We start from the raw sequence: 24,707 nt of genomic DNA on the forward strand, positions 1-24,707 counted from the left end.
GTGTCAGATGTTTAAAGATTCTTCAGCTAGCATAGCTCTGCAATAGAGGTATGGGTGGTGGGACAGGTAAGTACTTTTTTTTATTTTTTTTTTACATTCACCACAAAGTAGTTTTAAAGGAAAACAGTCATTAGAAGTGGGCTGCCATGGTAGACCTTTCCCTCTAAATTTCTAGTAGCCTGACAACCCTCTGTCTTTAAAAAAAGGAAGTCTCACCTTACACAAATGTTCCTTATCCTGTCCTCCAGGAGACAAAGTGCATGCTGCACTCCATCTCATATTAAAAGGTGCTTTGAATCCAGAGTTAGAGTTGTCAACAGAGCACCCCCCCTCTGCCCACCGCTGTACAACCATGCTGCTCTGTAGGAGATGAATAACGAATTCATGTTGGTTGACAGCGCTTGTCCCTGGCACCAGGTGCTTGCCTGAGACAAATGGCATCACAATGCATGTACAGGTGGAGGGTGTGTCGGAGAGACTACAATCCACAGGGGCACTCACAGCAGAGGGGGCGGAAGCAAGTAGACTCAGTATGAGCGCCACAATAGGAATGCACAGCCAACAGTCATGCCAGGGGAAGGGGTATGTCAGCGTGCACCTCCATTTGCAATTCACTGGACAGCCATCAGTAATAGGATTGCCCATAAATTGGACTTCTGACAGGAGAGGAGCTGAAGGACAGTAATGGAAAAAAAAAATAGTACACACATTTCAGTGATGCTTTATGAATAATGGATCTGGAATGAGTATGCACAATAGGACTTTTTTACTTCATTGACTGCAGGCTTGTTTCACCTCAGTGACTAAGAATGTACTGAAGTCATTGTATCAGCCTAATAGGCAGGCAACTCGCATTTTCAGAAGGAGCCAGGAAACTAGCATTTTCAGATGGAGAGATCACCAATTTTTCTCATCAGAAGTTACCTTTAAAAACGAAGGGACAGCGTGCCCGTACACATCTGCAAGGAACTAAAATCTGTTATAATCAGAGCCTGAAGGATGAACACAGATTTGTACTGGTGTCTTTGTTCGTGCTGGGTGACCCAAAGACTGAAAGTCTAGGGCATCCTCTCTATGGGGACAAAGACAGCTTTCGTAACTCTTCTCCGCTCTACTAAAAATATGTTTCGTTGTTAATGTTGTCCGTTCATTCCTGTTTCAGTGACAGGGGTAGGGTTACTACCTGTTGGGTATATTTCCGGCCTGGTCCAATATTAATAGGAAAGAGATCATAAGATTTCTTGTTTTTCCCAGAAAAGGTGGAATCCCTATATATGCATTTTGACAATGCAGGGCAAAAGCAACAGGCTCATTTTTAGGGCTGGACATTCGACCAAGGGTGGTAAAAACAGGCAGTTTTACAGCCTAAACAAAGACATTGCAGCCGAAGCTGAATTTAAACCATTAAAGTGATATTAAACAGAGAAGTTTTAATTGCCATAATTCGTTCACATAAATCATATATATCATACCACTATATTTTGTTTTTTTAAATCCTCCAAGTTCCTTTATTCCTGCAGCACTGTTTTGTGATTATGTGAACTTTTTGTTGTTCTTTGACATTTGCAGGGAAAGATCCTTGGGAGGGGCTTCTATCACTTCCCTGATTTATGATCTCTATAGTATGTGTCTCTCTCTCTGCACAGCCCTGAAAACAGTTTCAGAAGAGCAATTCAAATTAAATTATAAATATCAAATAACTGTTTTACAGCTCCCAATAAATCTTTATTGAACATCAAATGTGTATTTTTTTTTGTGCATCAATATGGTGTAGGTGGAGTCAGATATAATTGACACTAGCATTCATTTTGTTCAGATGGCATCTTTTTTTTTTTTTTTTTTTTTTTTTTACTTTCAGTCAGTATACTATACAGTATCCAGCCCCCATAGTGTTTAGCATTAAGAGGACATGGAGGAGGAGGGATGGAAGTGTAATTTACTACTATGTGTACCACCCTATATGCATTGCTCTATAGTCATCTGGGCTGCACAGATAAGAAAAAAGAGTTAATTAAGAGCTTAGAAGGGAACTGAAATTGAGCATGCTCTGTAGAACAGGACACCAGCTGGTCTACACAGTCTCAACCTGCAGTGGGGACATAGAGAAGATGGGAGGGACAGCTGAAGGCAAGATCAACCAGGTATATTTCATTCTACACAAAACTAATGCTTTAGTGGCTTTGTGAGTATGAACTCTCGGTTATAGAGCATGTAATGAGAGTTTTTCAAAGTCTGAGTTTATTGATACTTTATTGCCCCTATAACCCCCTTCTTCTTCCTAGCAGCACCTCACCTTTTTTACTGGGAGTAAGGAAAAAAAGAAAGAAAGCTTTGTGTCCCTCTAGTTGTAGCTTACCCAGGTCTGAGGACTCTCCCTACTCCCATGTGACAGCACTAAACCGGTCAAAAAGCACCAGCACTATACTGTACAGGAGAGTCTCCTCCATATCTGGAAGTACATGTATTTTCTTTGCTTATACTAAATAGAGCCATCAGATGAGCAGACAAAAGGAAAGTATGCTCTGCTGGGGATAGGAAAATAAATAAACACTGTCACTTTGCCCAGGCCAAAGTATATCCACCATAGTATAGTCTTCTAGCAGCAGAAGTCCACCAACTAAGCATTGAAATCCAAGCAAGGTGGATGATGTCACTGCTCCCCATGTGACAGGGTTTTGGGCCTGGTGATTGGCTGCCTGCGCTCTGCCACACGATGATGGGACACATGCCTCCAAGCCCCACTCTATTAGAGCAATGGAACCAGAGCTTTGAGGCGAGGCGGCAGCGAAGGAACACAAAGAGCCAGGCATACCTCGGGGATGGGCTATCGGGAGGGTCTTTCACTTTGCCCTGAATGGTTTCTGTCTCTAGAAAGTGAATCTGATACTTTGCCCCACATGGTCAAACCATAATTTTCTTTTAACAGTGGCCAAGAGGTGATGGGAAATCTCACATTTAGGATAGAACTTACCTAAAAAAAAATAGATCAAACTGCACCTGCCCTAACCATTAAGGAATCACTACTGCTTTTTAAAGTAATTACAGGTCTTTATTAAACTGGAAATCTCGCTATATGGTGAATTTCAACCAAGAAGAGAAAAATTTAATTGAATCCCTAGATTAGTGTGACTGTACCTCACAACGGCGCCATTGTAAACGGATGTGCAAACAATTGACGGAACAATAAAAAATACTCTTTTTTTTGATAGGTTGCCTTGTAATAACAAAGAGCTGCCCTATGGCCTCCTTAGCTGGCTGTGAGAAGGACTTGCAACAAAACTAAAAGCATATTATCAACAGAGCCAACTGGGCGAGGTTTACATGCATCTGATGCCAACACACTATGGAGGGGATTTTGTGAGCTCAGCTATTGTTGGCATTTAGTGCAGGTTCTTCTGTAGCTCATGGCAGGCTAAGGAATCACCAAAACTGGTGGATTTTATCCTGATGGGTATTCTCCAGTAACATAGTTTTATAAATGAGACCCAGTGGGCCTATTTTTATCATTGTGTCTGAGGGAGAAGTTGTAGCTCTTTCAGGCCATAACCCATGCCCATTAACAAACACGTTTTTGCATTTGGGTATTGAGTAAGGCAGCCCATTTGTTTTGAACGGGTCCTCTAGACACCTTAATGCATGTAACAATAGGATTTTTGTAGTTACCGCCAAATCTTTTCTTTATTGTCTATTAAGGAACAGAAGAATAAGAGATCATTTTAGACCTATGTGGGCTGATTTACTAAAACTGTGTAGAGTGCAAAATTTGGTGCAGCTCTGCACAGAAACCAATCAGCTTCCAGATTTTATTGTCAAAGCTGAAGTTAGAAGTTGATTGGCTACCATGCACAGCTGCACCAAATTTGGCACTCTCCAGTATTAGTAAATCAACCCCACGGTGTCCACCTCTTGTAGGCAGCTTCATTAACCGATTAGTCTAAAGCCTCATACACAGGATTTTTGTGGATTCTTGTACAAAGGGCGTTGGTCGTAAACTAATTAAGCATACACACGGCAGGACTTTTTTAGCAACAAACACGAACCTAGTGACGTTTCAACGTACTGACGTTCAATTCTCCGACGCCACCCTTTGGTCAACTTCTGTATTGTTGTCTGATCTTTTGCACTGGTTCTGAGCATGCATGTTTGTAGTTTGTACAAAAGTCCGATAGCTTTGTGTACACACGATCGGACTTTGCTCCATCGGACTTTTGTTGTACACACAATCAGACTTTGCTCCATCGGACTTTTGTTGCCGGAAAGTTTGTCCGTTCCTACAGCCAACAAAAGTCCGATGAAAACTGAAAAAGGTTGTCCGATGGAGCGTACACACGGTCGGATGTTGCCTTAAAACAGCTAATTTGCATGTTTGTTGTCAAAAAGTCCGATTGTGTGTACGGGCCTTAAGACAGGGGCCTCCAAACTATGACCCCTGGGTCAAATCCAGCCCACTGCAAGATTTTATTTGGCCCACTGCTAGGATCAAGACTGAGGATCAAGGTCAGAAGAGGCTGCCTATGTTCTCGAATTTAATTCCCCTCTATGTAACAGGGAACTCTTGATGTAAGGGGGGGCTCTGATGGGGACCCTAATGGGATATTATTCTCAGCCTGCGAATATTTGTAAAATTTATGACGTGGCCCTCATATTAAAAATTTTAGAGACCCCGATCTAGGATTATTTACTAAAGAAATATATATGTACTTACCATAAAATCTTTTCCTTGAAGTTAATTGAGGCACAAAGAATAGTAGATAATCCTAGACCAAGGGGTTTTATATGAAGCTGCCTATAGGAGGTGAACACCATTGGGTTAAGATTATCTACTAATAATGTGCCCCTAAATGAATAATTAAAAAAAAAACATACCTACACTATTAGAGCACTATAGGGCAGGCGTGACATGTTTAGGACCCATTTACACCAATCGGGTCTGGTGCATTGCAGTAAGACAAGTTATCACAATGTACCAAACATGAATGCATATTTCAATGGCACTCCAACACATTAAGACAATGCACCTCTGAAGCAACTGTATTGCAGTGCACCACAATGCATAGTAACGCACTACTATACCTTGTAGTGGGCTGTGTTGGGAAAAAATAGGTTTTTTTTGTTCTACTCTGGTGTATTGGCAGCCAATCAAAGTATGAATAAGCCTTTACTGTATATGTACATTGGGGTGCTATTAAGAATGAATAGCAATGAAGACATACAGCCAGTGCACTGCTCATAGTATCCGATCTTCCTTTGAGTCATCCACAATATCCTGAAGAGCAGATAGGGCGTATCTTATTGGTTGCTATGTGCAACGTTTGACTGTTTGAGAAAATTCTTCCCACAGACAGAATGATAAAAAATAAAGGGGCGCACTTTGGCCACTTCTTTCATAATAGTCACAACATGCTAATATTACCGTGTAGCAATAGCCTCCCTATAAAAATGAAAAAAAAAATTATATTTTCTACAGGAAGAGAAAGATAGAAATCTGTGTCATGATGGGTTTGGGGGTAACACTGTGCAGGGGGTGGGGGGGTTGCAGGTCAGATGGATTTGGTTGGCGGTGGTCCAGGACGCCGTGTGGGGATGATTCGAGGTTTAGGTGAATTCTTTGGATCTTCTTCATCCTCCAAGTCACTGTCACACACGTGAACTACAACGCTGGGGGTGGAATCTGTTCCTGCATGGAGCTCATATTTCTGTCCTGCAAAAAAAAAAAAAAGAGACACCAAGGGGTTATTAATAAAAAAAACACTAGAAAAACAGTCTAAAGCTGGATACACACTATACAACTTTTGTTGTTTGATTTTCCTTATATTTACCTTTAACTATGTAGTGCAAGGGCCTGTCTGATTGCATACAAATTGAAAGTATTTAGGTTTGACCTCATATTATATGGTTTTGGTAAATCTAAAGCCTCGTAAACACACGGTTCGATTGTTGTACGACCGAGCGTCTGATTTTTGCCAAAAGCGCGTGTGCAGGATTTTGTCTAGCATACTAACTATCCGCAAATTGTCGTTCAACAAACACGAACGTAGTGACGTACTATGAGAGTAAAAAGAAGACGTTCATTTCTCAGGCACCACCCTTAGGGCGCCTTCTGCTAATTTCATGTTAGTAGAAGTTTGGTGAGCGTTGATTCCCTCTTTTCTTGTTAAGTTATTTTCATTTGGATGGCAGCTAGCATCTCTAATTTAATTTCTGTTGTTTTTTTTCTGCACAATAAAAAAATTGTGGAGAATAATACTTGACTATGTGTTTTTCTTCAAATGACAATTTGGGAGTAGGCAGTTACATAAAAAACAACACAATGGAAAATTAACAAGGGGCATCAACATAGTTGTATCTTTGATCTTAAAAACTCAGGGATAATGGTGTTGTGGTAACTTGCCCAAAAAATCAAACAACAACCATATTATTAATATTATTTATATCACTACAAAACAAAAGCCTTTTAAAATACGTTTGGCATAACTACATCAGTATCACCAGCAAAGCAGCTTCATTATCATCCCATTAAAGAAGATGAGAATGTGCGCTGCATTTCGACATTTCAACAATTGTCGCGTCACAAATGTTAATTGCTCATACTCAAGATGGCCACTGTTGAGAAAGTGATTTCTCAACAAAATAAAGCATGGATGGATGGGGGAGTTTGCTTTGAATATTGAAAATGAATGAAACAGTGTTTTTGTTTTGTGGTGCACAGATGCAGTGAAGATCCACTTTAAGGGCTCATGTATATGGTGGAGTATACGGATCTGAACACAACAGTATTATATGCAATGGACAGCTGCATTTTGGTCTGCAGCATTTAGCTGCATTACCCAAAGCAAGAAAAATCTGCATCCGTGGTCGGATTTTGACCGTATTTTGTTCAAACATTTACATGCGTAACGATGAAATGGCCATATGCACCACTGCCTTGTCATTCATGGCCAGGGGGGATGTAAACATACACAATGTGTAGCCAGTGGTGGGGGTACAGAAGCAGAATGACCTCAGCCTTCAGTTTGGGGTCACTGCGTGCCTGTACCACTACCTACAAACGGTTAATGTTTACATCTCTCCAGCCCTAAATGATTCAACTGAGTCTTTCACTAGGCAGTGCTGGTGGTGTAGGCCCAGAATGTCCATGGCCTTCAACCATTCAGGATGACTGAAAGCCAAAGTTTATCTATGCTGATGCCAATGCCTGGTGAAGAGGCTGTACATATCTCAACTCATATGGACATAAGGAAAGAACATTGTATGTCTGTATAAGCTGAGATGATGCACTACAGACCACTTTTTACCCAAGACCTGCAAGATCGTGTAGCAGTGTATGTGCATGAGCCTAATGGAATCGCTCCCGTGCCAACAAGTGAGCTTCTGCAGTGCTGTGGGCCAGCGGGGAAGCAATTATTTTAGGGTTACTGGGTCTCCCACTTTGGCGCCTTAGCTGGTGACATCTCATGGGTCCAACGAGCAAGAAAGTGACTCAGTAAAAAGAGGAATGTGATCTGTTACCGATCCTGATGTTGGCAAAATATCCCCTGAATGGGGAAAGTGAGCAAACTCCTGTAATCACAATGCAGAGACATGGGACCAAGAAGCTAGTTAAGACCACTGTAGTAGTAGTACCTACTACAGTGACTTCCAGCTTCCACGGGATCCCACAGGAATGGTACATACATACTTACATTGGTCCATACTGTCAAAACTGCCACACCTAAACCTCAGCTTTAACAGTCTTGTTGGCATAGAGAAAAAAGCTGCTACAGGCTCCCACCAGTGTTGCCTACATAACCAAACATCTTGATATTTAGTAACAAAAAGCTTAGTGAGATCCAAGCTTTTATTTTAACTCTCCAAACAATTTGCAGCAGCATTTTTTCGGCAAGACTGTTAAGCTTTTAATAAACATTTGAGAATATGTCTCCTTGAAAATCAATGTAAACCTGCCCAGCAGGGCAGGTGGGCTTTAACATTCAATCGCTGCATAGGTGCCCAATCATGTGACCACTGTGACAGCCAATCATAGCAATCACGTGATCGGGAAGCTGCCTCCACCTCCTGACATTGGCACTCACTTAAAGGAAACCCAGGGAGGCAGTGGCAAGGCATTAAAGCTGAACTCCAAATTAAAAAAATATTGTTTGAATGAAAGAGAAGTGTATTCTTCCTTAAATCTTGGTGTGGTTTGTGTATTTCCTCCAAATCTGTGCAGTAATCCAGTGTGAAAGTTTCTCTGTGTGCAGGAGTTTCCCATAATAAAGACCAGTCACTGCTGTCTCTCTCCTTGTGCAGGGTAACAGGTCTTGTCTCCACCCTCTCCTGTAGTTTACTACAGGCAACCTGCAGTGGGTGGGGTCTGTTGGGCCCCTCCCACAGCTCTGTTTTCTGCCCAGGCTTTGTGTCTCACAGTGATGATGTTACTTTTATAAGGTCATAACTGAGTTTGCAAAGGCATTTGATGCACACAAAGTGGAGTTATCGCCTTTGTGACTATTGAGGGATGTATTTCAATTGAAGTTTTTAATTGTCTGGAGTTTGGCTTTAATCAGAGTGGTTTATCCTAGGAAATGCAGAATGACCGTGTGATTTTTTTACACTGTGTACGTGCTGAAAGCATAATGCTGTGTAACTGCAGCTAACACTTACGTTTGTGACATTACACGCAGTATAACTGATCTAATTTAATTGCTGGATGGCAACATAAAACCTTTAATGATGGAACAGGCAGGATGAAAGTATTAGATATCCAGTTCCTTTTTACTGCATTGGCAATACGTGCAGATTGGCCTCAGCACATGGAAATAATTAGAGGATTGTGTCTCACCAGCCAGCTCTCTATCACAAAGCCTGTGACTGAAACACGTAGGCCTCTATTGTAGGGATTATTCAACATATAAGGCTTAGCAATGGATGCGATGATGCTGATGTCTATTTCATTGCAAGTTCTTCAGCTTACCAAAGGCTAATAGGTACTCTTATCACCTGCATGGGGACATTGTTCAGATCTGATGTCGACTTGCCTAAAGGTATTCATAAAAACGACTCAAGTGCTGCACTCCTTCAGGAAACATACAGACTGTGCTAATCTTCCCTGAGGGCCATGGTGCCTCCATCTTCCAGTATGTGCTTGGGGTATATTCCATCTTACATTTGGCATACTATACAGCTAGCCATCTACATATAGATTTTTCTAATAGATTCCTTCATCTATGCTATAGATTGTGGAATCTCACCTGCAGCCTATTGTATTCTGACAGCCGGCACCCATGGCTGTAACAATGCCAAAATAATGACTGAACCTGGTTGGTTGTAATCACTGTTCAGCCAACAATTTTCCATCCACCTCCTTTGGCAAATGACTGAAAAATCGACTTTTGTCATCCCAGGTGGTAGCCACTCAAGGCTCGAATTTTGGCTGATTCAGCAGGAATTGGCAGCAAAACGAGACATCTAGGGCAACCTTAATCTAGATGGGGAGATTCACTCTCTCAATGTGTCCTGGTGACCACTGGGATGGAAAGCACACCCATCGGTCACATTATTAGGTACCCCTGTTCAATTTCTTGGTAACAAAAAATGCTAATCAGCCAATCACACGAGTAACTCAGTGGATTTAGGTATCTAGACGTGATGAAGGCAACTTGCTGAAGTTCAAACTGAGAATCAGAATGGGGAACAAAGGAAAAACTGAGGCTACAATTTGCACAGGCTCACCAAAATTGGACAACAGGACAAGGTTGCCTGGTCCGATGAGTCTCGATTCTAGCAGCAACATTCAGATGGTTGGGTCAGAATTTGGCGTAAACAACATAAAAGGATGGATCCATTCTGCCTTGTATCAACAGTTCAGGCTGGTGCTGATGGTGTAATGGTGTAGGAGATTTTTTCTTGACACACTTTGGGCCCCTTAGTACCAACGACCTTAAGTTCCTGAGTATTGTTGACCATGTCCATCCCATTATGACTACAGTGTACCCATCTTCTGATGGCTACTTCCAGCAGGATAATACACCATGTCACAAAGCTCAAATCATCTCAAACTGGTTTCTTGAACATGATAATGAGGTCACTGTACTCCAATGGCCTCCACAGTCACCAGATCACAATCCAATACATCACCTTTGGAATGTGGTGGAACGGGAGATTGGCATCATGGATGTGCAGCCAACAAATCTGCAGCAACTGCGTGATGCCATCATGTCAATATTAGCCAAAATCTCTGAGGAATGTTTCCAACACCTTGTTGAATCTATGCCACAAAGAATTAAGGCAGTTCCCAGGACTAGCAAGGTATGCCTAATAAAGTGGCCGGTGAGTGTAATTTGAAATCCAGCATTTTACAGCTGTCACCAAATACAGGGGAAAGCTATAACCACTTGCCACCCGCCCACTGGCAAATGATGGAGGGGCGGTGCGGCTCTCGTTCTGGGATGACGTCATATGATGGCGTCCCAGAACGGCTGCTCTCGTGTTGCTAGGACACAGCACGACCCTGATCTCTTCTTTAACCATGTGATCGGCTGTGCCCAATCACAGCTGGTCACATGTTAACACAGAGATGCCAGTAATCAGCGCTCCTTGCCTCACACTGACAGAGTGTGTGGCGAGGAGATCCGATCAGCGGCTTCTTCTCGCAGGAGACATATACACATGTAATCAGGGCACTGATCATCAGTGCCCTGATTACAATAGTGCCACTAGTGCCACCAATCAGTGCCAGTGATCAGTGCCCACCAGCGCCAGCGATTACTGCCCACCATTGCCAGCAATCAGTGCCCAATAGTGCCAGCAGTGCCCAATAGAGCCAGTAATCAGTGCCCACAATCAGTACCCATTAGTGATGCCAGTCAGTGCTGGCTATCAGTGCAGCCTATCAGTGCTGCTTATCAATGCCCATCACTGCTGCCCATCAGTGCCCACCAGTGCTGCATATCAGTGCCCATCAGTGCCACATATTAGTGCCACCTATCAGTGTCCATAAGTGCGGCATATTAGTGCCTCCTCATCAGTGCCACTTCATCAGTGCCCATCAGTGCCACCTCATCAGTGCAGCCTATCAGTTCCCATCAGTACCGCCTCATCAGCACACATCAGTGAAGGAGAAAAATGACTTATTTATAAAATTTACTGACAAAAAACTAAGAAAAACATTTTTTTCCAAAAATTTTGTGTTTTTTTAAAATAAAAAACTCAGCAGTGATTAAATATCACCCAAATAAAGCTCTATTTGTGTGAAGAAAATGATAAAAATTTCACATGGTTACAATGTAGCATGACCGCGCAATTGTCATTCAAAGTGTGACAGCGCTGAAAGGTGAAAATGGCCTGGGCAGGAAGGGCATGTAAGTGCCCAGTATTGAGGTGGTTAATGGACCCACCTAATCTAGTTGCAACTCTCTTAAAGAAGAGGTTTCCTTCTCTTTGCCTAGATTTCTTCTCACTTCCTACAGTGCCTTACAAAAGTATTCATACCCCTTGAAATTTTCCACATTTTGTCATGTTACAACCAAAAACGTAAATGTATTTTATTGGTATTTTATGTGATAGACCAACACAAAGTGGCACATAATTGTGAAATGGAAGGAAAATGATAAATGGTTTTCATTTTTTTTACAATTAAATATGTGAAAAGTGTGGCGTGTATTTGTATTCAGATACACCCCCCCAGGTTTAAATACTTTGTAGAGCAAGCTTTCGCTGCACGTCTTTTTGGGGATGTCTCTACCAGCTTTACACCTCTAGAGAGTGACATTTTTCCCATTCTTCTTTGCAAAATAGCTCAAGCTCTGTCAGATTGGATGGAGAGAGTCTGTGAAGAGCAATTTTCAAGTCTTGCTACAGATTCTCATTTGGATTCAGGTCTGGACTTTGACTGGGCCATTCTAACACATGAATATGCTTTGATCTAAACCATTCCATTGTAGCTCTGGCTGTATGTTTGGGGTTGCTGTCCTGCTGGAAGGTGAACCTCCGCCCCAGTCTCAAGTCTTTTGCAGACTCAAACAGGTTTTCTTCTAGGATTGCCCTGTATTTGGCTCCATCTATCTTTCCATCAACTCTGACCAGCATCCCCACAACATAATGCTGCCACCACCATGTTTCACAGTGGGGATGGTGTGTTCAGGGTGATGTGTAGTGTTAGTTTTCTGCCACACATAGCATTTTGCTTTTAGGCCAAAAAGTTCAATTTTGGTCTCCTCTGACCAGAGCACCTTCTTCCACATGTTTGCTGTGTCCCCCACATGGCTTCTCGCAAACTGCAAACCGGACTTCTTATGGCTTAATTTCAACGATGGCTTTCTTCTTGCCACTCTTCCATAAAGGTCAGATTTGTGGAGTGCACGACTAATAGTTGTCCTGTGGACAGATTCTCTCACCTGAGCTGTGGATCTCTGCAGGTCCTCCAGAGTTACCATGGGACTCTTGGCTGCTTCTCTGATTAATGCTCTCCTTGCCCGGCCTGTCAGTTTAGGTGGACGGCCATGTCTTAGTAGGTTGGCAGTTGAACCATATTCTTTCCATTTTCAGGAGATGATGGATTAAACAGTGTTCCGTGAGATGTTCAAAGCTTGGAATATTTTTTTATAACCTAACCCTGCTTTAAACTTCTCCACAACTTTATCCCTGACCTGTCTGGTGTGTTCCTTGGCCTTCATGATGCTGTTTGTTCATGAAGGTTTTCTAACAAACCTCTGAGGGCTTCACAGAACAACTGTATTTATACTGAGATTAAATTACACACAGATGGACTATTTACTAATTACGTGACTTCTGAAGGCAATTGGTTCCACTAGATTTTAGTTAGGGGTATCAGAGTAAGACCCCTTTCACACTGAGGAGTTTTTGTAGCGTTTTAGCGCTAAAAATAGCGCTACTAAAACGCTCATAAAATGCTCCCCATGCATCTCAATGGACCCTTTCACACTGAGGCGTTGCGTTGAGAAAAGTCCTGCATGCAGCATCTTTAGAGTAGCTTTTGGGCGTTAAAAAAAACGCCCCTCTCCTTTGAAATGAATTGAAAGCAATGTAAAAACGCCTAAATAGCGCCTATAATCCGCCCTGAGCTGTAGAAAAGTCACATAATCTCACAAAAAGGTAAACATGCAAGCAGAAAAGTAAGCATCTACATGTAGGGAGGTGGGGTTGTTTTTTGACGCCCATGCTTCAATAACGCTTGAAAAACGCAGTTAAAACGCCTGCAGCGTTACGGTAATTTTACCGCTAGCTCCCCAAAAACGCTGTAAAAACATGGTAAAAACGCTAAGGCATTTTAGGGCGTTTTTGAAGCGCCTCAGTGTGAAAGGGCTCTAAAGGAGGCTAAATACAAATGCACGCCACACTTTTCAGATATTTATTTGTAAAAAAAATTGAAAACCATTTATCATTTTCCTTCCACTTCACAATTATGTGCCACCGTGTGTTGGTCTACCACATAAAATCCCAATAAAATACATTTACATTTTTGGTTGTAACATGACAAAATGTGGAAAATTTCATGGGGTGTGAATACTTTTTCAAGGCACTGTAATGTGTCTGCAAGACCGAAAGAAGAGGGAAATCTCCCCAACTGGACATAGACAGCAATTAAAAAGCTAACAAGCATTTAGTTCCTGCTCTATCCAAAACTAAAGCACTTGGCTTTAGATACACTAAATGTTTGTGATAAGCAACTGAAGGTAACTTGAAAAGTTTGCTTTAATAACATATGACACCCTGTCGTGTCCTTTTCCACTTCACTCTGTGCAGTCTTCTTAGCTTTTCTACATGACGACATTTCACCCAGTAAGCCCTGAATCAATGAGGTCACCCAGAGTCTAACCATCTAGAGAGTCATGGATGGAGCGTATGAGTCACATATTACAGCTTTAGACTCATTTACGGCTCTCTGTTGGGTGACTTTTATAGCAGTCATGTCTGCTGGAATCCCCTGAAGACACAAATATACCATCTATTTTAAAACAGATTCAAGCAATGGCTCTTTGGAATGTACAAACTCGCATGCAATAACACCAACTTTTGGTGGGAGCAGAAGTCAAGTGAAAAATAGTGGGCCTGGTTTATTTGTGAAATGTGCATCGGTTAAAAAAACAATATGGGTATGGCTTTCTGCACTTGTGTTTATAGCAGTTTTGCTCAACCAGGGTGCCGTGTCGTTTGGGTCCTCCCACAGTGTTGCATGCATGGGATCCAGTTTGTCTTGGATTCGCGTCATGACTTGCCATGGTGCATCTGGAAAGGCCGCCAGCGCTATAACAATGATGCTCTATGGCAAGATGATAGGCACTATTCATTGCTTTGGTGTTGGCAGCTGGCCCGCCTGCACCATCGCAATGCATGCCACGGAGCACTGAGAACTGAGCGATCAGCAGTGTTTTCCCACTCAGTTCTCAGTCTTAGAGCCGGCGGGGGGACAGCTGCAGCATCAGACCAATTCTGCATCCACCTAGGTAAGTATGATTTCTAAAAAAAAAAGAAACCTTCTTTTTTAGGCCCTGACTCTCTGCTTTGGAGCGCACTGTGCTAGTGGTTAATGTAAGGGTGGGTTCCCTGTCAAGGACAGTGCATAGTGGCATGGAGAGGTTCCAGAGAAGTAGGAAAAGTGTAGGGACTATACTAAATCCTCTTCAGGAAGCCTACCATTTGAGTGTGGACCAGCCACGTTCCTCTCCTCATGGCAGATGCTGTTGGCATCTTCAGACTGTTGACTAGGGATGGTCCCGATGTTCGAATCAAACTTAAGTTTGACACGAACATCGGGTGTTCGTTTGTTCGCAAACAAACCAAACATATGGGGCATTCGTGGGACATTCGAGATCGCAGTGCATTGACAGCTGTTAATTGGCCATAGCATGCACCTGACCTGCATGCTTTGGCCAATCACAGCGTGATCTGCTGTGAGAGCCATGATTGGCCAAAGGCAGGGTGCCTTTTTGACAATCATGGCTCAGGGGGCTAAGTCCACACCCCAAACTATATAAGGCATGCAGGCGGTTTAATATATATATATATATATATATATATATATATATATATACACAGAGTAGTCAGTGTAGACTACATATACAGTGCAGGCAGTGTATTAAAATATATATATAATATATATATATATATATATATATATATATATATATATATACCGTGTAGCCCTTTGGATCTGGCATAGACTTTAAGGGGAACTCCACGCCAAAATTTAAAAAAAAATTGGTGTGGGGTCCCCCCCAAAATCCATACCAGACCCTTATCCGAGCAAGCAGCCTGGCAGGCCAGGAAAGGGGGGAGAAGAGTGAGCGCCCCCCCTCCTGAACCATACCAGGCCACTTGCCCTCAACATGGGGAGGGTGCTTTGGGGTCCCCCCCAAAGCACCTTGTCCCCATGTTGATGGGGACAACAGTCTCTTCTCGACAACCCTGGCCATTGGTTGTCGGGGTCTGCGGGCGGGAGGGCTTATCCGAATATGGAAGCCATCTTTGACAAGGGGGCACCCAAATCCCACCCCCCCAATGTGAATGGGTATCAGATACATTGTACCCATTCACCAAAAAAGTGTCAAAAAGTAAAAACCACAATAGACAGTTTTTAACAATTCCTTTATTAAAAAAGAAAAAAAAAAAAAGTGTCCCACGATGTCCATCCATCTTCAATCACACCACCCGACGGACCCGAAAAAAAAAAAAAAAAAAAAAAGAAGCTCCGCCTCGATGGGAGGCCTCTTGGCGACTGTTGTCTCTTGGCTGTGTCAGCTGTTATATAGGCAAGGGCGGGGCCACCTGGTGATATAACCGAGTGATCCCACCCCTTCTGATGTCATGTGACCCCGCCCTTGCCTATATAACAGCTGTTAAAGCCAAAAGACAGCAGTTGCCGGGAGGGCTCCCATGGAGGCGGAGTTTTTTTGTTTGTTTCCCCTATTTTTCAGGTCCGTCTGGTGGCGTGATTAACGATGGATGTACATCGCGGGACACTTTTTTTAAAAATTATTTTAGTAAAGGAATTGTCAAAAACTGTCTATTGGGGTTTCTACTTTTTGACACTTCTTTTGGTGAATGGGTAGGGGTACAACGTATCCTTAACCATTCACATAGGGGGAGGGGACAGGATCTGGGGGCCCCCTTGTTAAAGGGGGCTTCCAGATTCCGATAAGCCCCCCCACCCGCAGACCCTGACAACCAATGGCCACGGTTGTCGGGAAGAGGCCTTTGTCCTCATGAACATGGGGACAGGGTGCTTTGGGGGGGACAGTAGGAGGAATAGTGTCAGTAGGAGGAATAGTGTCCTATAGCTGGTGTCAGTGGGAGAAATCTTGCCCCATCGTTGGTGTCAGTTGGAGGAATAGTGCCCAAAGGGCCACAGTTTGGAGACCACTGCTTTAGGCCATGATACACCCCTATATAGGGTGTAACATGGCTGCAAGTGGCATTCCCCTTCCTGACAGCATGTGAGGGTTCTTCTCTCCCGCAGCAGCTGTCACTTTTGAATTATGCATGGATGTGCTTGGCTCCGTCCACACAGCCATAGCATTTATTTACTGAAATCTGTGACTGAATGAACTACAAGTCTTGTCTGCCATGGTGGCTTGTAGATCCCAATGGAACACAAGCGCAGTGATCAGCGCACTTGTAGTCCATTGATACTTCTGCCAGCTGTCCAAATGAAAGCCTGTACCTCTGTATAGACATAGAGCTAGAGAAAAAGTCGGCAGGAGCCTGGATTTGCACCCACCACCGACTGATTGTGGATGCAATGCCCTGCATGCTCCTTTGCAAACAAAATTATACATTCATTTTTTTTTTTTTTTTGCAAATACTGCATTTCTTATTTTTTTGCGAATAGTGCAGTTAGCATTTAGACCCCTGTAGGGGGTGAAAAGCATCAGAGGAAGGAGCGGTTGGAGTGTCTGCATGCAAAGAACTCTATGTTTGTTCTAATTCAATCGTTTTGACTGAGGTATACTGTAGTGGCTCCTGGGAGATCCAAAGGACAAAGCCTGATCTAGAGTACCGCAGAATGAAATAACATGCACCGTGATCTGTAGCTCTGTCAGTATTCCCTTATCCTCAGGGAAGAGGTGCATTTACGCAATGGTGACTGCGGATGTCACTGCAGATAATCTAGAATGAAGCTAGTTCTAAGTACGGGACCTCATGCACAGTGTAGAATCTCACAGATGACAGCCTGAGGGTGGGAGAAGTAAGAATGAAAAGACATAGTACAGTAATTGAAGCAGATTATTATGAAGGAACAACGCGGGCTGCCTTGTAAGAGGAAATTTTTTGATTCGTCTCTGCTCGGCTGCCCTGCAGGCCTCAGCTCATTTCTCCGGCATGGGCTGACGTCAACGCTGCCAGCCAGCACTGATGGCCAATTGGTCTCTGATGGCCTCTGATGGCTTAGTGGCTCTGTAGACACAAAAGAGAAGCGTCCCTCGGCACCGCTAGTAAATGAATTCCCTGTGATGCTCGTTGGCTGATAAAAACCATCTAAATGTCACATTTGTTTCCTGATCAGAGTGTCTTTTATCCACAGAGAGCTTGTCCCAGACACTTTTCCTGCGCTTTATAAGGCGAGACTTAGATGATTATCTCTACCCGTCATGCAGTGCTTTGCTAGATATCACTTACTGGTTCAATAGTCACAGCATCCCACCTCCACAACAAAAATGAGGCAATGTTCACAAAAAGGAAGAGTGAGCAACCCCAACATTCAGTAACAGGCCAGGGATCAGGACTATCATAGGTGTGAATGCGGGCTGAGATGCTTTAAGTGACACTAAACTCTAGTTTACAGAAATTAAAATGTTATTCAATCATGTACTCTTAAATTGGTTCTAAAGGCTCAACATTTTTTACCTTAATGCATTCCCTGCATTAAGGTAAAAATGTCCCAGTAATTGTATTGCCCCCACCCACCTTATGCTTACCTGAGCCCTATCTCAATACAGCGCTCAGCCTGTCTGCTGTGGCTCTCTCCTCTATCTCTACAGAGGTAGCAGAGGTAGCCGTTGGCTCCTGCTGCTGTTAATCAAATCCTGTGAGCAGGGGGCAGAGCTGAGCCACGCTGTGCATTGTGGGTGCAAGGGCGCCGCCCCCCCATCCCTGTCACCGCCGCCCCCTATCAATGCGCCCGGCCCCTTTCAGGATGCTGGGTGCATGAATTACAATTGCGGGGATGGGGCGGTGTCTTTTGAAGCCTTCAAAAGAGGGTGGGCTCCCGATTGTGTGACAATAGTGAATGAATTTTTGCTATTTTCACACTAAAGTTCCTCCCCGCCAAAAATAAAGATCCTTTACAAATGCTTTTGTTGCTGCTATCCAACTTTCTGTTAGAAGGGGGCTACATTCATTCTCTATGGTCCCACTGTCTATAGAAATGTAGCCACCCTCTCTTGCATGTTCCTGAGATGGACTAATGGTTTTGTATTGCATAAAGCAATGTGCACCTTAGGTTAAACTGGATGAATCTGTGTCTTTTTTCAACCTTATAAACTGTGTAACTATTGCTGATGATACCAAATTAAGCCAGGAAAAACTTCAGCACAGAATATAGCATCATTGCAGGAAGACCTTAAAATGTAAGTTCACCTTTACAGAAAATCTGTGTCCATGTGATGGCCCTTACGAATTAGAGTTCCTCCTATACGTACCTTTACAAGGTACATTTAGGAGATTAAGATGCAGGGATTTCAAATCCCTGGACTAGTAATGCAGTGACCGAATGTTTCACAGCGGGTGATCGCGGGACTCAGGTATGGCGGGACCGGGGGAGGGGGTGGGGATGGGGATGGGGTCCAGTGTAAGTTCACCTTATAGATTTTCTGTAAAGGTGAACTTACCCTTTAACAAAACAAGGGTTGGGCAGCTACCTGGCAGCAGTGTCAATTTCGATGACCAAAAATTTTTTTCGTCGACAAAATTAACACTTGTACTGGAGATTTTAGTTGACTAAAATATGACTAAAACAATTCAAATGACTAAAACTTAAAAGGCATTTTAGTCAAAGGACTATGACTAAGGCTCGATTCACACAGGGGCAACACGACTTCAACGCGACTTTGCAACGCGACTTCAACCCGACTTCAACACGACTTGTGGATCCGACTTTCAATGAACGGGGATCCGACTTGGATCCCCGCCACTGTGTTTGGTATGAATCTTTAGGGGGAACTCTGCGCCAAATTTTAAATAAAAATCCGGCATGGGTTCCCCCCCCAGGGGCATACCAGGCCCTTGGGTCCGGTATGGATCTTGAGGGGAACCCCCCTACGCCGAAAGGACGGCGTGGGGGGTCCCCCCAATCCATACCAGACCCTTATCCGAACACGCAGCCCGGCCGGACAGGAATGGGGGTGGGGACGAGCGAGCGCCCCCCCCCCTGAACCGTACCAGGCCGCATGCCCTCAACATGGGGGGGTTGGTGCCTTGGGGGAGGGGGGCGCGCTGCGGCCCCCCCACCCCAAAGCACCTTGTCCCCATGTTGATGAGGACAAGGGCCTCTTCCCGACAACCCTGGCCGTTGGTTGTCGGGGTCTGCGGGCGGGGGGCTTATCGGAATCTGGGAGCCCCCTTTAATAAGGGGGCCCCCAGATCCCGGCCCCCCACCCTATGTGAATGAGTATGGGGTACATGGTACCCCTACCCATTCACCTAGGGGAAAAAAGCGTCAATAAAACAAACAGTACACAGGTTTTTTAAAATAATTTATTAGGCAGCTCCGGGATCTTCTTCCGACTTCGGGGGTCCTCTTCCGACTTCGGGGGTCTCTCCGCCGTCTCCTCCCGGTGTCCGCATCTTCTGCCGGCTCCTCCGCTATCTTCTGCAGCTCAATTGCTAGCGGTGGTCCGGACTTCTGCCTTCTTCTTTTCTTCCAGAGATGTTGACACGACGCTCTCTCCAGCTGGAATGGTCTCTGAACGCTCCGCAACGGACTTATATAGGCGGTGACCCCGCCCCCTTATGAGGTCACTGTCCCAGGGCATGCTGGGGCTGTGCCGTCATAAGGGGGCGTGGTCATCACACGGTGACCACGCCTCCTAAAACGTCACAGACCCAGCATGCCCAGGGACTGTGACGGCATAAGGGGGCGGGGTCACCGCCTATATAAGTCCCTTGCAGAGCGCACAGAAACCATTCTGGCTGGGGAGAGCGTCGTGTCAACATCTCTGGAAGAGAAGAGGGAAGAAGCTGATCCAGAGGTCCGGACCACCGCTGGCAAAAGAGCGCCAGAAGATAGCGGTGGAGCCGGCAGAAGATGCGGACACCGGGAGAAGACGCCGGAGAGACCCCCGGAGTCGGAAGAAGATCCCGGAGCTGCCTAATAAATTTTAAATACCTGTGTACTGTGTTTTTTATTGACGCTTTTTTCCCTAGGTGAATGGGTAGGGGTACCATGTACCCCATACCTATTCACATAGGGTGGGGGGCCGGGATCTGGGGGCCCCCTTATTAAAGGGGGCTCCCAGATTCCGATAAGCCCCCCGCCCGCAGACCCCGACAACCAACGGCCAGGGTTGTCGGGAAGAGGCCCTTGTCCTCATCAACATGGGGACAAGGTGCTTTGGGGTGGGGGGGGGCCGCAGCGCGCCCCCCTCCCCCAAGGCACCAAACCCCCCATGTTGAGGGCATGCGGCCTGGTACGGTTCAGGAGGGGGGGGGCGCTCGCTCGTCCCCACCCCCATTCCTGTCCGGCCGGGCTGCGTGCTCAGATAAGGGTCTGGTATGGATTGGGGGGGACCCCCCACGCCGTTTTTTTGGCGTAGGGGGTTCTCCTCAAGGTCCATACCAGACCCAAGGGCCTGGTATGCCCCTGGAGGGGGAACCCATGCCGGATTTTTATTTAAAATTTGGCGCGGAGTTCCCCTCAAGATCATTTGAGCACAAGTCGCATGCCGAAGTCGGATCATGCGAGACGGCGATCCGACTTCAATGATAGTCAATAGGCTGAAGTCGGATCAAAGTCGGATCAAAGTAGTACAGGGAGTACGCTCTGAAGTCGGAGCGACTTCAGTAGTGTCTATTAAGACGCTAGCGTTAACTCCCATTGAAACTATTTCTGGAGCGACTTGGGGCGACTTGAGGACGTACAAGTCGGATCCCAAGTCGCCCCAGTGTGAACCGAGCCTAATACTAAATCAAAATGTTATGTCAAAATAACTGCTCTGCTGGCCTTTTCTAAATCGGCAACACAATTCCATCCCTAGCCTATAATAATAGGACATTAAGGTTTAAACATGTTTTGCTCTATTGCACTACCAGAATAAGTTGGGGGCATCTACTAAGCTGCTGAAAGAAAAACAAAAAAGGATTTTCTTTTTTTTTTTCTTAATATATAATGTTGGTAAGATATTCAGGTAATATGTGCAATGGCATTACAGTCAATAAGAGTTTACAGTTTGTTTTTTTTTGTTTTTTCATATTTTAAAGTTGCAAAAAAGCTATATTTTTGTGTGTTTATGAAGCTTGGTTTTATTTAGAAAGACTTTATATACAGTATCACAACGGCTAAACCTGTGTCTGTGGTTCAAATCTTAATACCATATATAATAACATGTTATTAGATTTTTACTCCAGGAGTATATAATGAGTTTGGATTGTAGAGAAATGCCTAAATAATGCACTTCAATTTAACTAAACCCATTCGATTTTAGTGGACTAAAATGTATGGAGATTTTAGTCGACTAAAATTGAATGGATTTAGTTAAATTGTAGTGCATTTTTTAAGCATTTCTCTAGAATCCAAACTCATTATATATACTCCTGGAGTAAAAATCGAACAACATGTTAATGTCTAATGGGTTTAGATTTTAGTTGACTAGAATCAAATATGACTAAAACTAAAACAATTCAGACGACTAAAATATGACTAAAATTAAAATGGCAATTTAGTCAAGACTGTGACTAAAATTAAACTGAAATGACACGCTGCCTGGCAGATGACGTTCAATAATGGGTACTAAAAATACACATTAGGAGGAGCTACCCTGAGAGAATCAGTGATTGAAAAGGATCTGGGGGAGCTTTTATATCAGACATGGAATACCCAGCCACAACTGATGCTCAGTTAGCAAAATACTGTGATACACTAAAAAGGGCATACACTCCATAGATGAATCAATAATTCTACAAAACACTGGTTCAGCCTCATCTATATGGAGTTCGGTTTTGGTCACCAGTCCTCAGGAAGGACATTGTTGAATTATAAAGAATTCAACAAAGGGCAACAAAATGAATAAGGAGGATGTTGGACTCAACTCTGAGGATCGATTACATAGATTACAGTTATTCACTCTGGAGAAGAGGGGATATGATTACAATGTACAAATATATCAAAGTTGACTTAAGGAATTGTAAAAAACTGTTTACTCAAAGGCTGTATGTACATTTGAACTACTTTGACCACAGCAGTGGGAAAACGCAAAAAGCGGCAGAAATCGCAGTTTTAACGCGATTTTGCGGCCGACGGTGATAACCATTCTTCCACGTTCAGGAGAGGGAGGTTAGGAGAGGGGAGGTTAAGAGAGGGAGGTTAGGAGAGGGGAGGTTGAACCTCCCCTAACTGCAGCAGCTTCTAAACGATCCTAAAGCCTAGGTGTACATGGACAATTGGACACATAGGCTATTATGGAGTTGAGTTTAGGAACTTTGGTAAAAAAAAACACCAAAAGCTCCTAAACTCAAGTTTGGAATCTGCTAGTGTACATGAAGCCTAAGAACCCCGAAGAGGACATGTGGCCACGATTTACGGTTAGAAGAAAGGAGGTATTAATCTTAGACTAAGGTAATGGTTCTTTACTGTTAAAACAGTAAAAATGTGGGCCTCCTTCCCCCAAAAAGTGGTACTACCCTGTTTCCCCGAAAATAAGACCTAGCGTGATTGTCGGTGATGGCTGCAATATAAGCCCTACCCCCCAAATAAGCCCTAGTTAAAGTCCTTGTAGGTCTTCTTTCCAGGGTAGGGCTTATTTTCGGGGGAAACAGGGTAGGGCTTATTTGGGGGGTAGGGCTTATATTGCAGCCATCACTGACAATCATGCTAGGTCTTATTTTCGGGGAAACAGGGTAGCTTAGAGTGTTGACAACTTCAAAGAACTTTTATGCCGCGTACACACGACCGGTTTTGCCGTCGGAATAAACTCCGAAGGTTTCTCCAACGGAATTCCATTCAAGCGGTCTTGCCTACACACGGTCAAACTAAAGTCCAACCAAAGTCCAACCATCAAGAACGCGGTGACGTACAACACTTACGACATGACTAGAAAAAGGAAGTTCAATAGCCAGTAGCCAATAGCTTCCAACTCGTACTTGCATCAGAGCATGCATCGTTTTTGGTCGGTCGGAACAGCATACAGACGAGCGGTTTTCACGATAGGAATTGGTTCCGTCGGAAACATTTAGAACATGTTCCATTTCTAGGTCCATCAGAATTTTTGAAAAAAAAAGTCTGATGAGGCCTACACACGATCGGAATAGACGATGAAAAGCTTCCGTCTGACTTTTTCTGTCGGACATTCTGCTTGTGTGTACGCGGCTTAAGATGCCTTCCTCAAGAAGTAGAATATACAGGGCTGTGGGAATTGTTACAGAACACAAATATCACACACATACCAACACATAGGTTGCACTGGATTGACTCGTGGCTTTCTTCTGCCTTATAAACTATGTAACTCTAAATTGAGCTATTGTTAAATTTGGTGCAAATACACACTGGTGATCTTTAGCTGCCTTGAGTGATATTGGGCCTCTTGTGTGTTGTTGGTTTCTGTGGGATGTTGGGCCTACATGTAACAATGCAGCTTAACTCCATTAGTACCTCCCCCAACCCCAAGTGTAAACAGGCTTTACTTGACGAGAATTATTACCTTACTGTACTTTTGTCTCTATTTAAAAAAAAAAATCTCTTATTAATTTATTTTATTTTTGCAACACATCATTAAATTGCTGGATGTCCCTTAATCAAGCAAAAAACGTGATAAAGGAGCGATGGGATTTTAAAGGTGCCACAACACAAGATATATATGAAAAATATCAACATTTTTTTGACAATAGTTAAAATCAGCATAAAAACATCATACAGTGTCCATGTGATTATGGAAGAAATGCAGTATATCCAGCTCTACATGTTTCACCAAATGATGGCTTCTTCAGGAGACTTACAAAAGATACTGCATATGAAATCACTATAAATTGAAATTGATTAGATAAAGAAAAATCATTGATAAATCATACATATAGTATCAAAAGAAGCTATTTTAACTATTGTCTTAATAAAATTTTGATATTTTTCATATTTACCTTGTGTTGTGGCACCTTTAAAATCTCATTGCTCCTTTATCACATTTTTATTTTATTTTTGCACCTGTGTCCCTTCACGTTCTATCTTTGTAAGCACAACAGGAACTGAAAGGAAATCTCCCCCTTGAAAATTGTCTTTAGAACAAACTTCCCCATTGGAAGATTTCCTGTTCCAGTGGCAACATACAATTTTTTATTTTCTCTCATTTTCTGTCCTTGTGAAAGTGGCCGCCAGGACCAATAGAGAGGGTAAATCTCCTTATCGGGGACACAGCAATAAAAACATTAAAGTGGTTTTCACCCACTCACCACTCTATCCAAAACCAAAACATTTGTTTTGGCTTTAGATGTGCTTTAAAAAGGGACCTGTTGCTTTGCCCAGCCTGGGCAGGACACAGGTTCACTTTAAGGGCATGGCAGCCATG

General features: G+C 43.6%; 1 protein-coding gene across 2 annotated transcripts in view; it reads right to left on the minus strand.

The window, feature by feature from the left end:
* Positions 1-1,824: 1,824 nt before the first annotated feature.
* The window catches only part of RCAN2 (regulator of calcineurin 2), a 229,639-nt gene continuing 206,756 nt past the window's right edge, over positions 1,825-24,707 (minus strand). For both annotated transcript variants that reach the window (XM_073625247.1, XM_073625248.1), the window contains one exon: positions 1,825-5,701. In XM_073625247.1, coding sequence (XP_073481348.1) covers positions 5,541-5,701 — 161 coding nt within the window. In that variant the 3' untranslated portion in view covers positions 1,825-5,540. The remainder of the gene's footprint in view (positions 5,702-24,707) is intronic.

The sequence above is a fragment of the Aquarana catesbeiana genome, linkage group LG04 (assembly GCF_042186555.1).
Source record: "Aquarana catesbeiana isolate 2022-GZ linkage group LG04, ASM4218655v1, whole genome shotgun sequence".
NCBI lineage: Eukaryota > Metazoa > Chordata > Amphibia > Anura > Ranidae > Aquarana > Aquarana catesbeiana.